This window comes from Herpailurus yagouaroundi, unplaced genomic scaffold, assembly GCF_014898765.1.
Source record: "Herpailurus yagouaroundi ecotype Mexico unplaced genomic scaffold, PumYag 100, whole genome shotgun sequence".
Classification (NCBI taxonomy): domain Eukaryota; kingdom Metazoa; phylum Chordata; class Mammalia; order Carnivora; family Felidae; genus Herpailurus; species Herpailurus yagouaroundi.
In genome coordinates this window covers 895,408-912,964 of record NW_024412391.1, presented here as the reverse complement: position 1 = coordinate 912,964, position 17,557 = coordinate 895,408, and the positions used below count along the sequence as shown (strand labels likewise).

At 45.1% G+C, this 17,557-nt stretch overlaps 1 protein-coding gene across 3 annotated transcripts in view; it reads left to right on the top strand.

Annotated features, from left to right (window-relative positions):
- CUL1 (cullin 1) overlaps positions 1–17,557 on the top strand; it is a 106,494-nt gene that overhangs the window by 70,699 nt on the left and 18,238 nt on the right. For all 3 annotated transcript variants that reach the window (XM_040471679.1, XM_040471678.1, XM_040471680.1), the window contains 3 exons: positions 631–794; positions 6,119–6,281; positions 7,152–7,282. In XM_040471679.1, the coding sequence (XP_040327613.1) occupies positions 631–794; positions 6,119–6,281; positions 7,152–7,282 (458 nt within the window). The remainder of the gene's footprint in view (positions 1–630; positions 795–6,118; positions 6,282–7,151; positions 7,283–17,557) is intronic.

The window sequence follows — 17,557 nt, the reverse complement described above, 5'->3', positions numbered from 1 at the left end:
ATTTTGTCATACTCACAAATATCAAATCCCTGTGACGACCTCCTGGAACTGATAGGCTGCTGTACGTCAGCTACACTTCAATTAGAAATAAATGTCGTGTTGGGACACTTGGGTGGCTCTGTCGGTTAAGCATCTAACTTCGGTTCACGTCTTGATCTTGCGGTCTGTGGGTTCGAGCCCCGCGTCGGGCTCTGTGCTGACAGCTCAGAGCCTGGAGCCTGCTTTGGATTCTGTGTCTCCCTCGCTCTCTGCCCCTCCCTCACTCGCTCGCATACGTTCTCTCTCTCCTTCTCTCTCTCTCTCTCTCTCTCTCTCTCTCTCTCTCAAAAATGTTTAGAAAAAAGAAATGTCATGTTTAATAATTTTTTTAAGTGAACTTCACGATAACTTTGAAGCATGCTTGGGCACAGGTCAGAATTACTTCCTTTTATGTCTTGGATTTTATTTCTTTTTTCTTTCATTGAAGCCGTGTACTTCAGGGCACACCGGTGAATAGCAGGCTTACCTTGTGTCCTGCCATTTTCCATTTACCTTTTACACGTAACTTAAGCTGAATGTTACTCATGGGTATGTTGGGTAAAATGTAACAAAAACTAGGGTAATTGAAATACAGTTCCTATCTGTTTCTAGTGGAGTTGGGGCTGAATGAAGACGACGCCTTTGCCAAGGGCCCTACGCTGACAGTGTATAAAGAGTCCTTTGAATCTCAGTTTTTGGCCGACACGGAGAGATTTTATACCAGGGAGAGCACTGAATTCTTGCAGCAGAACCCAGTGACTGAATATATGAAAAAGGTACGCTTACATATGGTGCATACGGTAGGCTTCAGCTAACACGGTTCTCGCCACTCCAGTGGGTTATTCTCTTTGACGTGCACAGCTCTTTCCACAGATCATGTCTTGGGCAGTGTTCCCCTGCAGTGTCCGTAGCCCGTACAGATGCTTCTCCCCGCGCACCAAGGAGCTTTCATAATAACTTCATCTGACCGTCGCGGCTCCGTGTTCTCTCCAGGGCTCTGAGGATCTAACTGTCAGAGCTGTGTGGCTTCTGTGTTTTGAACTTGCTCTCCTAGCATGCGTAGCTGTAGCTAATGGAAGCCACAGGCTTCAGTCAATGAGAAGATAAGTTTCGAAGTACCAGCTGTTGCTAGGTTTGCCAACTTTGCTGCTTTCCCTTCTGAACTGTTCCCTAACAGTCTCCGGTACAGCCTTCAAGTTTACAGTAGAGGAGATCGTGCTGAAACCACAGGATCTAAGGTTGGTCGCAAACTGTACCGTAAGTCTTTTTCAGTACCGAGTGATGTTCCAGCGAAGTTCTGGTGTAATTTTTTTGGTTCTCTTTCTCGGGAACACAGGTGTCCCGGACTTTTCTCCGTGAGGAGTGACCTAGGTTAGGAATCAGCACACCTGTTCGGTAAAGGGGCAGAGGGCAAATATTTGCGCCCCACGTGGTCTGGCAGCTGTTCAGCTCTGCCTTTGAGGGAAGAGCAGCCATGGCAACATGTAAACAGATGCGTGCGACTGTGTTCCAGTAAAATGTGACTTAGAGGCAGGATTTGGCCCGTAGGCTATGGTTTGCTGACCCCTGACCGAGACGTCCAAGGACATCTCCAGGGAGCCTGGGCCGACCGTGCCTCATCTCTGCTTTGCCCTTTATTCTCTGTTGGCCGGGAGAGGAGGGGACTGCACAGCCACTCAGGGCAGGTGCTGCGATCGAGGTGGCCGGTCAGCCCCCCAGGGCAGCGGTGTGAGCAGTGTGCCTCTGTAGGCACACAGCCCCGCCCAGTGTGTGTGTGACGTTCTGGGTGCCTTTTCCCCTAGGCCATCATGGTTGTCAGTGGGCTTGAGATGTGTGCAGTTGAAAGTCCTTGACGAACAGATTTCTGACATCTCAAAACCTGACAAAAATGGAAGTCTTCGGAAATACTATCCTTGGAACAGTATTAGCTCTTTGTGTCTATCTGTGGGTTAAGTTAGCTTTTTGGTGTGCTGACCCGGGACCTAACCAGCTCATTCTGAGTGTCGGTCGCCTGACAAATGAACTTTCGGAGCAGAATCTGTTTTCAGTCTTAGCGTCGCCTGTTATTGCGGGTTTTTTGTTTGGCAGTGTCGTTTTCATGATCACATCTCTTCTCGACTCTCCTGCATCTGATGATTCTTTTAAAAGTGGGGTCTTTTCTCAGGGTGCACATCGGCAAGAGCGACGCTGGGTTCCCGTCACCTCCATTATCCACCCCCGGGAAGGTGGTGGTGACACGACGGGGTCTGCTCTTCAGGCCAGAGACTTGAGCGCCCCCACAGTGGGGAAGTCTCATTTTTAGGTCAGGCCTGGAACCGAAGGCAGCTTGAAGAGCAGAGATTGCCAGTGTGAGCCCTGCCTTCGGGGCTGCAGCATGCTTCCTGCGCCCCGGTGCTCTTAGAGGGGGTTCCTTCCTACAGGGGTTACAGCTTGGGCCCGGATCCAGTTGGATCTTACCAAACATGACTTCCCTCACATTCTGGAAGTCCATAACGTAGAGGATCTATGAGCATAAAATTGGAATTTAGCTGTATGAACAGTTCTCCTACCTAGAGCCTTGGGCTGCAAATGTCATTTTAAATCCCTGTTCAGTCATTTCCTGGGGAGTTGACCTAACCTTTCTGGTCCTCAGTCCGTCCCTCCTTCCCTCCCTTCCCTCCCCTCCCTCCCCTCCCTCCCTCCCTCCCTCCCTTCTGCCCATCCATTTATATTTGAGAGCAAGAGAATCCAAAGCATATATTCAAGCTCTGACAGTGCAGAGCCTGATGTGGGGCTTCATCTCATGAACCGTGAGATCATGACCTGAACCGAAATTAAGAGTGGACCCTTAACTGAGCCACCCAGGGGCCCCTGGTCCTCAGTTTCTTCATCTGTAAAATGAGGGTAATAAGTTTTAGTTTGTTTTTAAGGCTTTATCTTACTATTATTATTATTTTAAAATTTACTCAGTTTTGAGAGACAGAGTGAGTGGGGGAGGGGCAGAGAGAGGGAGGCACAATCTGAGGCAGACTCCAGGCTCCATGCTGTCAGCAAGAGCCGGACACGGGCTCATACTCACGGACTGTGAGATCATAACCTGAGCTGAAGTCAGACACTTAACCTACTGAGCCGCCCAGGTGCCCCAGGTCCTCAGTTTCTTCATCTGTAAAATGGGGGTAATAATTTTTTGTTTGTTTTTAAGATTTTATTTTTAACTAATCTCTACAGCCAACATGGAGCTTGAACTCCCAACCCCAAGATCAAGAGTCACATGCTCCACCAACTGAGCCACCCAGGTGTCACGTAATAATTTTTATTTTGTAATACATATATATTTGGTGCTTGGCAGATAGTAAGCATGATATAAGCCTTCATCATTCAGAACCTCCAGTAGATGCCTGAGAATATGCAAAACCAGAGGATAAAAAGTGGCACATTTTATTCAGTAACTTAAGGGGAAATTATGTTTATATTAAAACAGTCTGTCAGGAAATAATATACAAAACTCCTGAACAATATTGAGATAAAGCATGAACCTTTAAAAAATACTCTGCTTTTAGCCGCTAGTTTGGGCTAGGTGTGCAAATTCCCTGAGGGATCTACGTTCCCTTTTCTGTGATTTGAGGGATATTTTAGTGGAAACATTTGAGAATCTTCAGTAGGGATGGCTTTGATGAATTAACGACCCAAAGCCACATTAGGGTTTTTAACACATCCTGCTGTCTCATGTGATTGAGACTCATGTGAGCTACAAAGGATTTGTTGACTGTTCTAGGTTACTGATGTCAGATGTTCAGTATTTCATTGATTTCCTTTTTTGGCCAGGGAGTGGGCCTGCTTTTCCTTTTGTTTTTCCTGCGGAACCCATCCTAGTAGAATTAACAGGGACAGTCTTTAATTGCTTCGTTTTATTTAGTCATTTTGAACTTGGTCCTGGGGGCGCCTGGGTGGCTCAGTCAGTTAAGCATCTGACTCTTGATAGGAGCCCAAGTCATGATCTCACGGTCCTGGGATCGAGCCCTGAGTTGGGCTCAGAACAGAGTGCAGAGCCTGCTTGGGATTCACTCCCTCCCTCCCTCCCTCCATCTCTCTGTCTCTCTCTCTCTGCCTTTCCCCCACTTGTGCTCTTGTGCTTTCAAAATAAATAAATTTTTTAAAAAATTGAACTTGATCCTGGTGTTCTGGACAGTGATGGTCAAGAGCTTACTTGACCTAGATTCCACAAACGTGATGACCCAACACTGGATACTTTGGTTTCTTTATATTTAAAACAAGCTATTACTAAGGCCCCTCTGTCCTTTAATGTTTTTTAGTCACTCAGGGGCCAGTTTACTCTCTTCTTCCTTCTCCGCCCCTGCGGGAGGGTCCTGTGGCGGAATGCTGCCCCTACCACAGTGCCTGACTTGGAAAGCCACTGTGACCCCCCCCAGAGAATGAGTCAGCAGTCCCACCAAGGCTGTACCTTTCATCTGGGCAGGGGTAAAAGTTCGTTTTAGGAGAAAGCAGAGTTTGAAACAGAGGAGTTTCTGCTGCCCAAGGTGATTTATGTTCTGCTAGGAAACAGGTATAACTTCAAACAGAAAAAGAAGTGCTTTTTGGTTTGCATGTCCTGTATTTTACTATGTCGCTTGCATTCTTGAGGCTTAGTATCAGATCTGAAGCAGTACGCGCTTAACGTAGAAACTTCTCAGTTAAAGCACAAATGATCCCGTATGGTTTAAAATAACTTCATAATCAGAGAATATATACACATTAATTGTAGGCTGTTTGGAAAATACAAGGAACATAAACCTGCAAGCTTGGAACACTAAGTATGTATATAAAACCAGATAGGAATAATTCTGTAGGTTTTTTGGTAACTTGTCCCCCCCCCCCCCCCCCCGCCAACTAATTTGTTACATTAACATATTTTATTGTTACTTATTTTACTGGATAATAGTATTCCATCAGCCAAATATGCTATGCTTTCATTACTTCCTACCAGAAACTTGAGGTTTTTTATATGTCTTCTTTTATAAATTGTTCCTTTTCCTTTCACGTTTTTTTTATTTGGATGAACTCAACTAATTTTTCAGGGATCATTCTGTGTCGAGGACCTTGACATTTTGATAAATACTCCAGATAATTTCCAGGTTTATTTTGTTGTTCACATTTGACCATTTGGAATGTGTAATAAGGTTCTGACTTCTGTTGTTTAAATAACTGTTTCATTGTTAGTAATTCTTGACAGCATAAATCCCGCCTGCATTTTTTGTTTCTTGGCTCTTGAGTGTTTATTCTTCCAGTTGAATTTTTATAGATTTCTCCCAAATTATACCAAATCTAAAATCATTTTGGAAAGTAGGGCACTTTTACAATACTAAGTATAGTATTTCTCTTTCTCACCTGATTAATTTGAGATTATCATTGAAATTTCATCGTTGCTTTGATAATTTAGTGATTCCTTGGTGATGCTTTATACCACACATATTTCTGTTGATACACTGTAAAATATACAGACTTCTATTTATTTTGCTGCTCTGTTAAATTACATCTTTGTTTTCCTCTCTTCCTTGAAGGGAATGGTAAGAAATCGAAATGCATAAATAATCCAGTAGTTACAGAGGTATATACTCAATGGTTGGCAAGAGAAGGCCATGATATTTTTCCTTAAAATTTGTTTAAAAGTCTGATTACTAATAACTCTTTCCATGTGGTCATTTCAGGGAATAGATTCATGTGACTCTTGACTTCAGGTGGCTTTCAGTCAAAAATAGGGGTTTTGAACATGGTGTCCACGGATAAGAGAGGGTCCATAGGTGTCTCAGAGTGTGCAATAGGGATATTGCCCCCAGAAGGTGAAAAGCCACTTACCTGAAGGACGAAAGTTGACGTGAACACATCTGAACTAACAAAGATAATCTTGTGAAGTCATTTGAAAAGGAGCTAGAGGTGGAAATCTGTTGCAGAGAAAATGGAGCACATCAGTGACCACTTAAACATGGTTGGCATTCACCTAACGTCACAGGACCCGTTCCCTTTTCTCTTAATGTATTAGAGCTTGTGAATTTAATTTGCCATTATTCGTGTAGCAATTCTTTAGAAGTGAATCCAGACGGTTCACTCGAATTAATTCCTGCAGGCAGAGGCCCGTCTGCTGGAGGAACAACGAAGAGTCCAGGTCTACCTTCACGAAAGCACACAAGATGAACTAGCAAGGAAGTGCGAGCAAGTGCTCATTGAAAAACACCTGGAGATTTTCCACACAGAATTCCAGAATTTGTTGGATGCTGACAAAAATGAAGGTGAGCCACTCAGACTCCCTCCAGACCTGGGTTTCTCACGATCTGCAGTTTTGAGGTTGGTTGAAACTCTAGAGTCAGAGCTGACAGCATCACCAACAGCCGGTTTTGAAGAGATTAGTGCGCAGTGAGCCTGGTTGTGCACTGATTTCAGAGCTCTGTGGAGTGTTGTGGGGAGGACTTTGGGAGAAGAACATCTTTTCAGTCAGCGTTCTTTGGAGGGTTACTCGTCCCATATACTCTGGCATTGACTGACGCTACCCCTGACTTGTCCTTGACTGTTTTTCTTCTGAAAATTCTTCAAGATGAGAAGGCTAGTATTTTGTGAAAGCATTTCTCTTACCCTTCAGGTTTTACTGGGAGATACAAGGAGCTCAGTGAAAGATTGATGTTTGGGTTCAGAAGTTTTCTCTTTGGCCTTCATAAATTAACCATATGCCATTCGAAGAATTCGGGGGCCCTTTTGTGACTCGTTTGTATAGTTGGGATAGATACTCAAATACTCTTTAAATTTATTCCTCTTTTAAAATCAGTACATGAGTGCCTATTATGTATCTAGCATAAATAATACCTCGGTCTTGAGAATTTGAGGAAGTATCTGATGCAGCTTCTGATAAAAAGACTTTTTTTCTATTGTTAGATGTTTCTCATAGTAAAGGGAAAAATAAACTTTCATGAGAGGACGGTTTCGTTGTTACTTTCAGCTAACTACATGTATACAATTCAGTTACAATTAAAACGATGTTGATGATTTCGATCAAAAAACACCATTTTATCTCAAGGCATCTGTGATCACAGTATATGTACATACTTGGTGGAATGGATATGCAAAGTTTGTTTCAGTGCATAAGACGTGGCACCTTCTTCTTTCAGATTTGGGGCGCATGTATAATCTCGTATCTAGAATCCAGGATGGCCTAGGAGAATTGAAAAAACTTCTAGAGACACACATCCATAATCAGGGTCTCGCAGCCATTGAAAAGTGTGGAGAAGCTGCTCTAAATGTAAGTACCGTTCCTGAGAGTAGTCGGGCTTCACCAGTTCCGCACACGAGCTGCAGGTGTGTGTCGTACGCTTGCGTTGACCAGTCCAGGTGGTCAGGTTTTCCCCAGAACTCTTGTGAGGAACCTTGGTTTGGTGTTTTAATGTAGAAGGTTGATAGGCCTCTTTGCTTAGGAAGTTCCTCCACAAACTCTTCTCGGGCACTTTTTAGGCATTGAGGATGTCATTTCTTGATTTTTTTCTCCCCTTTCATTTCTTCTCACGCTTCCATTCCTTGCACTAGAAGAGCAAAGATCTTCCATAGAAGGAACAGGCCCAAGCCTCCTAGACATGTGGCTCTGGCAGCCACAGACCACAGGCTGCACCTGTTGGTGACTTGATCTGAGGGCGACCCTCCAGCGGAAGGTAACAGGGCTGTTTGCCCTGGATAGGCCCTGTAATGTGTAGCATTTCTCATGATCCTCGCCACCACCACCCCAAGGAGGCTCGTGGAATATTCCTGCTAGCTGAGCTATGATTCAGGTGATAATTTTACATAGGGAATACCTTGTATTTCTAAAAGATGGGTAAGTTGTCGTAGGGTTTTGGCCCTGTCGTGAACTTCAATTTTGATAAGTGTTTTGGAGAACTAATGAAGAAGAAAAGCTTCTAGAACATGGTTCTTATATATCTAAATCAGAAAACTCTCTGATTTTATCGTTTGATGTTATTTTTGACAGTACTGTCTTTATACATTTTTTAAAGTCTTCATTTCCCTGTTAACTTTGCAAGGTTCCTTTTAAAGTTTATTTATTTTGAGAGAGAGCATGCATGCGCGTGTGAGCAAGGGAGGGGTGGAGAGAGACAATCCCAGGCAGCCTCCATATAGTCAGCACAGAGGCAGATGCAGGGCTCGATCCCATGAACCATGAGATCACGACCTAAGCCGAAACCAAGAGTCCGATGCTTAACCAACTGAGCCACCCAGGTGCCCCTGCAAGCTTCCTTGTAATTGTGGGGTTGCTGCCTCCCTTTTGGCACATCCATGAATTATTAAAGGGATAGATGTAAACCCCTTCCTTTAGGTTGATAAAATAATTAATTTTACACTTCCGAGACGGAAGGGAACTGGCTTGATGGTGGGTATTGTGAAGGAGATCTCCAGGTGTCAGTAGAAGCCTTAGTGTGATGTCCCAGTGTCGGGACATATTGTCACCTGGCACGACTGAGTCACATCCCTGACGGTCCTCCTGGGTTCACATCCCAACCCCACTTGTGGGACCTTGCTGCTGACATGGTTTTTCCTGTCTGTCAGTTGGGTTTTTGGTTTTTGGTTTTTGGTTTTTTTTAATGGAATGGTGATGATGGCTGCCTCAGGGTTTTTGCAAACACATGATCCTTGTGAGGTGCTTATTATATCTGGGAACATAAGTGCTAAGTGCTCCGCAGTGATGACAGTTTTATTTAAGTTCAAAAACTCATTTAAAAATCATCCTTCCATCTTGATGACCTTATTTCCAAACTAAATGTTCCCTTTTAAAGGGCCTGAGACACATACACGCACATACATGTGGCTCAGGAGCGGCCAGCTTGATGAAGGTCGCTTTTCAGCCACAGTGTCTGGTGTTTCCGCCGTGGTTAATTCAAAACTCAATTGAGCCGTATGAGCAGCGGAGCCAAGTAAATGACTTCCTTTCCTTGAAATGAGTTAAGTGGTGGGGAGTCTGTTATTTGGTCAGATGCAGGTTGGGAGAGCGGCTGTGTGAAGCAGAGTTGGCTTTTTTTTTTTTTTTTAATTTATTTCTTAATCTTTATTTATTTTTGAGAGAGAGAGAGACAGAGCATGAGCAGGGGAGGGGCAGAGAGAGAGGGAGACCACAGAATCCCAAGCAGGCTCCAGGCCCTGAGCTGTCAGCACAGAGCCCGACGTGGGGCTCGAACCCATGAACCGTGAGATCGTGACCTGAGCCAAAGTCGGAGGCTCAACCGACTGAGCCACCCAGGCACCCCTAGAATTGGCTTTTTGACATGAACCATTGTGAATCACGTCTGTGCTGTGAGAGGCCCGCAGCGGTCCGTGGTGCAGATGAACGCAGTTAGATAATTTTCACGGGAATGATGGGGCGTTACTTCTGATATCCACCTTTTCCAAACCAAAGTAAGGTCCTAACTGGGGAAATAATTGCGCTATAATTCTAAGTACTGCTGTTCTTTTTGATACGATCCCCTGCCAGTTGACTTGGTCAGTGAATCTTAAATCTGGCATTTACTTTTTCACGGCCAGTTAAAGCAAAAGTGTAGTTTCTAAGTAAAATTGTTTCTTTATGTGTGGAACCTTCATCCGTCAGCAATAAACAGCACAAATAAACCATCCTTACCAGCAGTTATATTTTACTGGAAATTAAACTGTTATAAAAAATGTTTTTAAGTTTATTTGTTTTGGGAGAAAGAGCATGCTTGCCCTCACACAGGCCTGGGAGGAGCAGAGAGAGATAATCACAAGCAGTCTCTGCACTGACAGTGTGGGGCTCAAACCCAACAAACCCTGAGATCGTGACCTGAGCCAGAATCAAGAGTCAGATGCTTAACCGACTTGAGCCGCCCAGGCGCCCCAGAAATTAAACTTTTAAATAATCCTTTTATTACTTGAACATAAGCCAGTGATTCGCATGAACTTAAAAAAACAAACAAGGTTTTCCTTTGTGGAGAATAATCGATATAGCTTGATAAATTTAGGGCATCTGCTTTAACTTTCAGAAGTCAGACATTTCTTTTTTTAAATACATCATTGATCATAAAATAATGTGAATAATTGTAATTATTTCCATAAGAACTATTTTTATATTGAACTCGTGAAACTGGTTTTCCAAGTTATTCTTGTGAAGAAAATTGTTTCTTGAGGATAGCAGATACATTCTCTGTTTTCTGCAGGAGTTTTTCCTCAATTTCCATTTTATTCTTTTATTTCTTGAGTTTCAGTTGAACTCATGAGGTTGCAGTGCCATCCAAGTGGTGCCTGAGTTTCCTGCAGAAACTTCCCCAGCCTGCCACCCTTAGTCAGCAATGAGAGGGAAAGCCCACAAAGCTTGAAGAAGCTCACACAACAGCGTGTGTACCCAGCGCTTAGCCTGGCACATAGGAGGTGCTCGAGTACTCTTGTAAGAAAGAATAAATACCGCTGCTTAAAACACAAATAATTTTAGGGGTGCCCAGGTGGCTCAGTCGGTTGAGCGTCCAACTCTTGGTTTTCTCTCTCTCGCTCTCGCTCTCTTCCTCCTCCGCCCCTCCCCCACCCGTGCCTTTTCTCTCTCTCTAAAGTTAAATTAAAAAAAAAAATAATAACTTCAGGTAGGTATTTTTATCATGAATGTGGTAAATGTAAAAGATACTAGAACCCAAACCATGATGGTTTTCCAAAGCCCATTGATGCTGGAGAAAAAGCAGCAGAGGAAAGAGATTGTTTGCGTTAGTTTAAAGGGGGGGAAAAAAAGCTATTATACATAATTTTAAGTGGGATGTAGTTACTTTTTTACAGTTTTTAATGTTTGAAAATTGTTGCTTACTGGAGTTGAATCGTAGTGTATGAAAATCATTTACAGTGAGCGTATTAAATGTCATACGAGGCACTGCTTAAATGATTTTTTTTTTTAATTTTTTTTTTTCAACGTTTATTTATTTTGGGGACAGAGAGAGACAGAGCATGAACGGGGGAGGGGCAGAGAGAGAGGGAGACACAGAATCGGAAACAGGCTCCAGGCTCTGAGCCATCAGCCCAGAGCCCGACGCGGGGCTCGAACTCACGGACCGCGAGATCGTGACCTGGCTGAAGTCGGACGCTTAACCAACTGCGCCACCCAGGCGCCCCTAAATGAATTTTTTTAATGTTTATTTTTGAGAGAGCACGAGCGGGGGAGGGGCAGAGAGAGAGAGACACACAGAATCCGAAGGAGGCTCTAGGCTCTGGGCTGTCAGCACAGAGTCCGACGCAGGGCTTGAACTCAAACCGCGAGATCGTGCCCTGAGCCAAGTCAGATGCTTAAGCGACTGAGCCACTCAGGCTCCCCTTAGATGATTTTTTAAGGACTAAAAAGTCCCGTGCTTCCATTTTTACCAAACAAAACAGGTGAAGTTTTCACAGAGAAATGATTTACTTTGGACTTCTGGTGGATTTCTGTTTTAGCTGGTCTTGAAAAAGTATTGATTAGAAAATTAGATTTACTACCAATTAGTGTGGCCTAGACTGTAATTATCACAGGTTCCAAATTTGTAGTGTGATTTAAAATAACATTTCATGTATTAGAACCTTCAAAACCTACCTCCCTGTCACAAGGTGAATCTCCCTCTCTTTACCTAAGTAAGAACTGACAGTCCTCGTGTCCTCGTGTCCTCGTGAAGCGTCACTGAAAGAGAGCCCTTAACACACGCGCTATTTTTAGATGTGCCGCTGCTCGTCCCTGCCCCGACACCCAGACCAGGGAGCACTTGGGAAGGAGCACAGGGAGCTTCAGACTGAACGGCACAGAGCAGATCAGTGCAGGCCCATCTTACCACCAGTGTGCAAAGTTCCACTGTATTGGGAAGAGCTCTCTAGCCTTCAGAGGTCCTCATGATGGAGCACATTGATGCTTAACTGATACGCTAACTGATTTGTGTGTAACTGATGCAAGGTAAGCTAGCATATTGCACTGGGACACCCAGCAGGACTTCGGGAACCTTGGACACAAAAAATGTTCAAGGATGGGATTTAAAGCTGGTTTAGAGCTCAGCGAGGAACTGGATAAATCATTTTTAAATAGACGGGTTTGTTTTATAGGCGAGTTTCCCATGCATGGCTTCCGGACTGAAAACATGGGGGCGGCTTGGTAAGTTAGCCTATTGACGTGGCCCTCACACTCTTCTCGAAGTCAGGATTTGAAAGATCGTATGTGCTTATTATTACATAGATGGGCCACAGCACTACATTCGTGTTCAGACGTTGGCAGTGTAGTAACTAGAAAAATAATCTGTATTAACATCTAGAGGGAGGATGGCCTGTCCACTTAGGTCTTAAGGGGGAGCATCCTGAAAGCAGAGCCCACACATCGGCCCCGTGTTGGTTCTCGGGTTGTCTAGCTGCCAAAGCAGCTGGCTCGTGATGCTGGGCACCGCTGCAGCTTAAAGGGCCAGCAGACACCACAGATCAAATTGAAACCACTGTTTCCGTCCCTTGAGCGAGCATTTATGGCATTCCTGTGATGGGATTGATGGCAGGGATCCCACGTTGAAATGCTTCACCTCTGCCATCTCATCCAGCCCCCATGACTCCGTCTGCCTAGGGCCTAGACTGCTCGTTCATTTTTACGCTCACATTTTCCTTCCTCCGTGTAGGGCGTGCCACTTTGCCCATGACAACATCTGTAACCTAAAATGGTGTGATTTTCCGCCGAGCCCAGACCTGGCCTCAGCGTCCTCTCACACCAGTAGGGCCGCCTGCCCACCAGCCCTGCCTCCGCCCCGCCCTCTGTGATGAGTCCACAGGGCGTGGACACGGCCCCTTCCCCGCCTGCGAGGGCTCTCTGTCCGGGCCCGGTGCCGCCGTGTTCACCTGGGCCCCGTCCCCTCGTGCTCCACACGGTCGTCCGGCTCTCCTTCCCATTCGTCCCCCATGATGCTTCGCTTCAGTCCTCAGAAGTCCTCTGCACACTGACCGTGTTACTCCACGATCATCTTGTTTTTAACAAAGCAAAATGAAACCTCTCCTCTCTGATAATATATTACATCTACAGTATTCTGTTAAGTCAGAACCCTCTTCATACTTACCCCATTCTCTTCCCCGCCAAATCACTGCCCTCTCCGCTGGTGACACGTCGTCCTTGCTTTCTGCTCACTCTGTCCTGCTTTCGAGCCCAGCGCAAACCCTCTTTGCTTAAAACCATTCTCTGCTAGCTCTTCTAGCCCGAAGCACTGCCCCCCGTCCTTTACTTTTATGACATTTCTAAAAATCTCTCCTGTGCCACTCTGTATTTGTATGTCACTTCTGTGTTTCCTGTCACTCCACCATTGATTGTAACTCCCTGAGGATACAGCTGGCACCTCATTATAGTTGATACTCTAGTTTTAGTGCTGGTGTCTTGTGTGACAGATATTTCTTGATGATGGTGATGATGATAATGATGGAGGAAGAGCCATTTGCTACAGGGCCAAAATGTCCTTTCCGTTTTTGTTTTTTGTTTTTTTAATTTTTTTAATGTTTTTATTTATTTATTTATTTATTTTTTTAATTTTTTTTTCAACGTTTTTATTTATTTTTGGGACAGAGAGAGACAGAGCATGAACGGGGGAGGGGCAGAGAGAGAGGGAGACACAGAATCGGAAACAGGCTCCAGGCTCTGAGCCATCAGCCCAGAGCCCGACGCGGGGCTCGAACTCACGGACCGCGAGATCGTGACCTGGCTGAAGTCGGACGCTTAACCGACTGCGCCACCCAGGCGCCCCATAATGTTTGTTTTTTAGAGAGAGCATGTTCGAGAGAGAGCAAGCGAGCTCTAGTGGGGGAGGGGCAGAGAGAGAAGGGGACAGAGGATCCGAAGCGGGCTCTGTGCTGACAGCCCGATGTGGGGCTGGAACTCACGAACCGGGAGACCATGACCTGAGCTGAAGTCAGATGCCCAACCAGCTGAGCCCCCCAGGCGCCCCAGCTCTCCCCTTTTATCCTGTGTTACTCTGCGTCTTCGTCATGTCCCTATCAGCACCTGGATGCTCACCGTTTGTGATTGTGCCTTGCTCTACCTGCCTCGCTCTTCTCTCTGCTCAAACACATTCCATTTTTTTTTTTCCTACGCGTTAAACACCTGTTTATCTTCCAAAACCCAGCTCAAATGACATGCCATCCACCAGCCTTTGCCAATCATCCCTTTGAAATGGTAGCATGTTGGACTGTTCATATTCACACTGCTTTATGTGTTAGATCTCTGTGTAAATGTCTTCTATAAGAATGGCTTTATCTGTCTTCATTTCTGCACAACTTAGCACGGTGCCTTGTCCAGTATGGGCTCTCCGCATACAGTACTTACGCTTACTAGTACTCCTCGTCGTTCCCAGCAGGATTCAAGGCTGCTTACACAATCCGGAAAAGACAAAGGGATGTAAGAGAGGGAAGCAAAATAAGGATAGGAAACACAAACGAAGCTAAGTGTTAAGACAGCGGAGTCTAGTATTTTTGCTAGAGATGGGTCACAAACATGCCTCTAGTTCTTTGCGGTCAGTCCGAGTGCTTACTGGTAAAGGCAATGGGTAATGTGAGGGACAGTCGGCTCCTAGATTCATGGTGACCATAAAGAATAAGCCTGTAACTCAGAAGAACGAGTTTGTTGCCATTCAGAACTAAGAATACTTTCCCCCGTGGCCCATCCTAAAGAAAACACCAGTCACGTGGGCAGTCATCAACATTACACTTAAAAGTAAATGTGACACCAGTTCATTGGACAGCTTTGCGATTTCCCTTGACACTAGCTTATAAAAAAATACCAAAACAGAGTTTAGGAAAAGAGACTGTGCAGACGTGTAAGTACTTGCTAATGAATGCTTAACGATACAGTTGGTTCCATGTTGAATTTTTAATCAGCGCCCGATCTCCCAGTAATCTGGGTGCTATTGTACATCCCTACAAAGAGGGCTTCGTACGTAAACATAAACCAGGTTAGAAGAGAATATTTCATTACTGTCTGTCTTCAGGGCAGAAACGGCAACAGATAAGCGCAAAGCTGTCTTTGAAACCATATCTTGATTTAGTAACCTCGGTCTAACTGGGATTGAAGTGTAATCCAGCAAGAGTAGGCTTGTAGATACTTTGATGTCCAGCGGGGCCGTTGGTCTAACAGTGGGGGTGTCGGGCTGCAGAGATGGACTGGGGAGCACAGCCACGAAAGTGTACTTGCAGCCTGGAGAGAGAGTGTGTGCTTACAGTGGGGGGAGACGTTTTCAGGAGCTGCCCGGGGCTCTGGCTCCAAGAACGATCAGGGTTAAAAAAGGGAGCACTTGAAATGGACAAGTGTACAGGCAGAAATACAGTCAGGAGGCTCTGACAGCATATTTTTCTGTGTAAGACTAAGGAGTGACGAATCTAGGACCTTATCAGAATTACTGTGTTTGGGTTGAGAAGCTGAGTTAGAAATAATTACGGGAACCCAACTGTTCGTATCAACTTGCACCAGAAGCCCAGCACAGGGTGCTTCTGACAGATGTGGGTGTCATTCATACATCCAAGACTCCCTTTCCCTTCTGGACCCAAATGTTTAAATAGCTTGGTTCTGACTCAGCCATTCTGTGGGTGCCGGTAATAGAAGAAAATTACCCACACGGTGATAAAATTGGCCAGGGAATCTTACATTTGGAGTCTGACCTGCTTCACCTGGTCAGAGGGGATGGGGTGCACACCCCTGAAATCTTACGTAGGAGGAGGGCAGGGTAAGAAGATACTGGGCTTGCACGGCTACAGGCTGTCCCTCAAAGCTGAGCGATGGAGTATTGGGACTGACTTTACTATTCTTTCTTATGTTAATTAGGTTTGAAAGTCGTCCATAATAAAACATTTTTTAAAAAGCAAACGGAAAAAAATGTACCAGTTTTGATGTAGTAGATGTGGGAAAGGAGGAAGAGCGGGGGAGGGGGGGGGATCAAGGAGGTGTTTTAGGACAAAGCAGTTTTATATAGTAATTCACACTGACAAATTTAATTAATTACAAAAAACTGATAATATGCTGATAATGGAAATCGGTTCAGAAAGCCTAGAGTTGAATTTGTGGGTCTGTTTTCTGTCTTGACGTGAGGTGAAAAGAATTACCATTTTCTTTAAAAGGAAAAATACACAAGTGTTCATTTTTGGTTTGGGATAACCAGGCTCTGAGAAGACTCACTCTTGGATTTTTATGTCCAGGCTGTACCTTTCCTTCTTTGAGCTGTGGGCAAGTCTGTCATCTTTTCACAGGCAGACCAGTTACGGAAGCCTCTCGCTACCCAAATCTGAGTTTACATCCCATATCAAACTACATTTTGGTTTAATCTTTGCTGTGTATTTTTAAGTCCTGATGGCCCTTGCTTGGCCTTCAGACCAGTTCAAGACCACCCATGAACTTCTCTTACCAACTGCCCCTTGTGGAGATGAGCGAGACCACCCGGTCCCCCACTTAACCTCCTAGGTGTACCGCATCTGTTTCTGAACGAATGTAATTACACTCTGCAACGGCATTCTTTCTCTGAGAGGAGTGATTGCTTTTCCTGGCAAGCCCCACTTAGCTCCGCTTTCAGAATTTTCTATCACTATCGCTCTGTGCCTGAATGTAGTCAACTTAGGGCTTCAGTGCCGACCAGGGAGTACCGAAGGGGTGCAGACAGGGCCTCCAGCCTTGGCTCAGATCAAGGGGAGTAACCAGGGAGGAATAGAAGCCAGGGTCAGTGATGAAAGCCCACCCAGTTACATAACTGGAATCAGAGCCATGATTACAAGATAAATATATGTGATTGAAGCAAAAAGTAGCACGTGGACAGAAGTTACAGTGATGAGAACATGGAGCACTAGTTAAAATTGGTAGGTCTTTTGGTCTTGGTATTTTCAACTCTAAACTACACTCAGAACAACTGGTGATTTCTGCTTATCAGAAGAGATTAGATGATGGAAGAGAAAAAAAACAATAAAAAAGTACGAGACTGTCACATCGCTAGGTGGTGTGTGAGGCGCCTCTGTTGTCTCCAGTGTTTTGGGTTTTGCCTATTATTTAATACAAAAATTAGTCTTACTCCCTGAGTGCACAGAGACCCGTAGAGGAGGGAAAACCTCAGATATAGGGGGAAGGGGGAACGCCAGTCTAGGGTTAAAACTGCCCACAGGTAATGGTCACGGTGGTAATCTGTGTGCCCACAGACTCTTACCTGCTTTTCTCTGTAGTGGCTGGTTTGTGATTGTTCCTTTCCTGAAACTTTGGCTTCTCTGTGTTGGGTGTGGAGATGATGTTCTCCAAGGACCAAATGCTAATGCTCGGGGGTGGGGGTGGGGGGCGTAGAATTACTCTGCATGGTGTGTTTTCATTAACCAAGACTTGGTTTCTTCTCCTTCTTCAAGAATAATCGTCTCCAGGTGAGGTTGTGACACAGTGTCTGGCAGGGCCCCACACATCCTGTGGGTGCTGGGTGGTGACGGCCATCCTCAGAAGGCTCTCGTAAAGCTGCCTTAGTCCGGGCTGGACGGGAGATGTGGGGGTCAGGTGTCCCTCAGAGGTAGCTCTAGGTGAGAGCACGTCTCTGGGGATGGGTCACATCCGATG